At 48.0% G+C, this 4,366-nt stretch overlaps 1 protein-coding gene across 1 annotated transcript in view; it reads right to left on the bottom strand.

Annotated features, from left to right (window-relative positions):
• Positions 1-4,114: 4,114 nt before the first annotated feature.
• Positions 4,115-4,366, bottom strand: part of LOC118409194 (S-antigen protein-like) — a 2,974-nt gene continuing 2,722 nt past the window's right edge. The window contains exon 4 of the mRNA XM_035810063.1: positions 4,115-4,158. Coding sequence (XP_035665956.1) covers positions 4,115-4,158 — 44 coding nt within the window. The remainder of the gene's footprint in view (positions 4,159-4,366) is intronic.

Here is a 4,366-nt window from a genome sequence, read left to right as displayed (position 1 = left end):
AACGCTGTTTGGTGCGCTAATCAACCTCAAACGCGTACGTGAAACTACTACCGCGCGCCATAGTTGACAAGGGCGGCGGGGAGCCCACACAGCCCCGAAGAGAGCCTGCCCAACCCACGGTAGACTGGGTGCCAGTTTACCTTTTACCATGCGCCACTGCGGCCTTGGTTTTGAAAAGAGACTTTTGGCAGACATCTTACATAAGATTTTTTCTTACAATTTAAGCAAGTAAATATACATAGTAAAAGACTTTTTCATCTACATACACATTTTTGAAAGACAGCTCTGAGTGGAGGAAGGGTTACATCGTTCTTCTTGAAGTTTTTTTCCTGATCCGCAACTCACAATTCTAATGTGTTTAACATCACAACCTGAACATTACGTTCAAACTGCTGACTGAAGCTACTCTCTACTAAAACATCTTCAAACTTACAGTCACAAGAAGACAATTTCTTCATCAAAAATACAACTACCAATCTCGGCAATTTTCCTGGGCGCAAGATTAAGAAGCATTGGGTTTCTAAACTTTTATCACAGCCACGGAGCAAAATGCGCGGTACAATTCGACACGAGCCACAAGCCAGTAATGATTTGAAAAAAAAAAAAAACTTGTAGGTCAAGCTCTATGACAGGTGAGTATTGTAGGTGCGTGTAAGAGAGAGGGAGAGAGAGGGAGAGAGAGGGAGAGAGGGAGAGTAAATGAGTGTGTGTGTATGTGTGTGTGTGTGTGTGTGTGTGTGTGTAAGAGAGAAGAGAGAGAAAGAGTAAATGAGTGTGTGTAAGAGAGAGAGAGAGAGGGAGAGAGAGAGAGTAAATGAGCTAGTGTATGTGTGTGTGTGTGTAAGAGAGAGAGAGAGAGTAAATGAGTGTGTGTGTGTGTGTGCGTGTGTGTAAGAGAGAGTAAATGAATATAAGTGTGTGTGTGTGTGTGTGTGTGTGTGTGTGTGCGTGTGTGTGTGTGTGTAAGAGAGAGGGAAAATAAATGAGTATTAAAGTGGGAGAAAGAGAGAGGGAGACATAGGACACAGAGAGAGAGAGAGAAAGGGAGAGAGGGAGAGAGAGAGAAGCGACTGTGTGTGTTTGTCTATGTGTACTTTTTGCATGTATTGCGCCGCGTTTTGCCAGCTAAAAGTGAGCGCACTGATGCCTTCCCTTAGTCCAGGTGGGGTGCATTTAACTTTTTGGCACAAGAGATGCGGGCATTTAGAATTAAATTAAAGACATGGGGCCTGAGAACTTTAGGGACATCCCGAGTAAACTATGATTTGACACAGGGGCACATTTCGGGCCTGTTCAGATTCAAGTGCTGGGAAAATGAAATCTGGGTGTTCAAAGATGTAACAAACTGCATGCACTGAGTGGCTGTTAAAAGTGTCTCAAACTGCATTTTTGTGGGTGGAAGACATTGAATGTAACTTTCTCTGGAACAGATTGCTTGCTTGCTCAATAACGTACACTCCCTAGATACTCTGTCGGCGATGATTTGCCCTTTTTTTCACCGGCTTAGATACCCCCAAGCTACAGGTTTTTGACATGTGAATGTGGTCTGTGTTGTCCTCATCATACTCTACCAAGACGTCGCCTTTAGATCTGGGATTCCGGGACTTGTGACCTGTGGATATGCCGTGTTTGGGCGTGTCCTTGAGGGTTTGCGCTAGTGTGCAGCCTGGTACCTTTGTCTGCTGCCTGTTTGCTAATGTATGTTACGGTTAGCAGAGGGGTTGTTATACAGGCAAGCTCTGGACATGCGGGCTCCCCGTGCTCGGACATATCTACCAATGGCGGCCATATCTCTGACCCTGTACCTACCCGCTACAGGCGCGCCGTACGATCTAATGTGTGCCCTCCTCTGCCGTGCGTGTATCTGTGGGATTGATCTGGTACGAGGGACCGTGCTGTAGGATGGATGTTTGCCGCCCAGCCGGGTTGATGGAGGAAGGACCACCTCAGCTACAGCGGCGTAGAAAGGCACAGCGTCATCCCCGTCGCCTTGACCGGGCACCCGGAGAGTCAGAGGGTATGAGAGGCGCCGTCTGTTCTCGTTGTTGTAGTACTCGTCGGGAATTTCCCAGTAGGGATGTTCTACCCAAGGCCGTGTGTTGTAGTACTGTGTGTAGTACTCATCTGGGATCTCCGAGTAAGGAGGTTGCACCCCCGGCCCTGCGTTGTAGTAGTTGTAACAAGGGTTGTAGAAGTCGTCGGGAATTTCGCTGTACGGATGCTCATGGCCTGCGGTGGTCTGTGTGGCCGAGTCCGCTGAAGCGCCCGAGACGGCAACGCCGCCTGCCCCGCCTAGCAACCAGCGATTCAGGGAGACGACAGCCGGCGCAGGTGGGCTGCCCGGCCGGGAACGACGCTTCTTTCTAACGATACATGCCACTAACAGCGCTACATGCTCAACCCCTACTACAACTACTACAGCAATCACTGTGATGGTCCATACAGAGCACGAGTGCCCCTCCTTTACTGGCGGCACAGTGACGGTTTCATTTGTGGTAGGGATCGTCTGATTCAGGGGGACCTTGGTTGTCATGGTGATGGGTGTTTCCGTGGCCATCTTGGTCCTCTTTTCTGCACAGACAGTTCCATCAGGAGTGCTGGACACGGGCGTGGTGAAGACATGTCGGTATGTCTCCCCCCGGACGGTGTCGACATGACACGTCACATTCAGCATTTCTTCATGACCCAAGGTGCTGACATTTCTGCTGTGGCCATCAGCAGACGACATGTTTTTATTAGCCAGGATACCTGACACAACTACAGCAATGATTTTGGGTTGGTGGGACTTGTCTACACCCATGGGAACAATCTGCAGAGTAGTGTCTCCCCCCAGGGCTACCTTCACACCCCCGACAGCTTCCCAGGCATGTGTGCACGAGTGGCTGATGTTTGAAACGTGTTTGTCTGATTCTGTGTTGACTGACATGGCTACAAATGGTAGATCATACTTTATCTGGTTTGTTGTGTGAAACTCCCATTTGAATGCTCTACATCGATTGAAATGATCCACATCCGGCTGAGGTAGGTGTGAGGTGCTGTTATGGTGTATGCGGACGTGATATTGCTGTAGTTTAGGACCTTTGGTGATACAGAAAAGCGCTTGGTTAACCCTAACTGCAAAGGTCTGACCGGTGTAGACAGTGTAGCCATAATCATTAACGCCAGTTCATTAGCGAAGGTGCAGAATCATCGAGAGCAAGCAATCTATTCCCACCCATTGCCAGCTCTCTTAGTTTGTGTAGCCCGTCCAAAGTCTCCCATGACAGACACGTCAACGCATTGCGGCTCAAATCTAGCCTGCGAAGCCTTGTCAGTGGCTTGAATGCCTGAGGATGAATGATTTTGATTGAATTTGCTCTCAGAGACAGCTGGCCTAACCATTTCAGATTGTGAAACCAAGATGAGTTGATGCTTTGTAATGCGTTATTGTCAAGTAGCAACACGTTTAGGGCAGTAAGGTTCTGGAAGCATTTTGGATCCATGATACTTATGTTATTGTGGGACAATGACAGGGTATGCATCAACTCCGTAGATTTCAAACCGTCGAACCAGGCTCGCTTGACGTGAGTCAAGTTGTTGGAATTAAGCTGCAAGGAGCTCAAGTAAGGAAAGGCGTCCAAAGTGCCCTGCTCTAAATCTGTGATTCCACATTCCACCAAAGCAAGAGTATCGATATTTACTGAAGACTTCTGAGGAGGGCGTAGTTTCTGAATGGAGAGTACCCCGAATTTGAACCCCCTAACCGCCACATCTTGTACATCGGGAAGGCACAGTGAATTTGTCTGGGAGGAGTTCTGCACAAAACGCGCAGGTTGTTGCTGTAGCTGCGCGGTGCATAACATACAAGTGCCTCGCGAACGCAAACCCAAACCGTGTGACCTGCGGAAAGGGACGCAATCTGTCCACTGATTTGTGTACGTGCACCCAGGAAAACATGCCGAGTCTAAACCTACACACCCAACTACAATGGCGAGAACAGTTACAAGCCTCGGGACTACTTTGAACATGATAGATATAGTCAACAATCGCTACGTTAACATCCAAGTAATGGCCCAATACAAAGCCTTTCTCTCCCGTTATAAGTTAACTGGCGTCTGAGAAGATCGCTCTGGTTTCATCCGCTTTCGGGACGGGTGAACAACCGGCCGGCTGTTTCACCTGAAAAATGAGGGAACATAATTGTGACCTTTATATTTTGTCAATTACTGTGAGCAGGAGGACATCGAACTGCAAGGGTTTCTGGAGAAATGGCAGAAATTGGCAATAATGTACCAGAGAAGTTTCCTGGCTAGTTCATTAACACTCAAAACTCTTCACCTTTCTTTCCGCTGATCAGAACATTTTAGTACACTCCATTCTATCAATA

The sequence above is a fragment of the Branchiostoma floridae genome, chromosome 2 (assembly GCF_000003815.2).
Source record: "Branchiostoma floridae strain S238N-H82 chromosome 2, Bfl_VNyyK, whole genome shotgun sequence".
NCBI classification, from domain to species: domain Eukaryota; kingdom Metazoa; phylum Chordata; class Leptocardii; order Amphioxiformes; family Branchiostomatidae; genus Branchiostoma; species Branchiostoma floridae.
The sequence above is the reverse complement of the archived record's forward strand: the minus strand, read 5'-3'. Positions and strand labels throughout refer to the sequence as shown.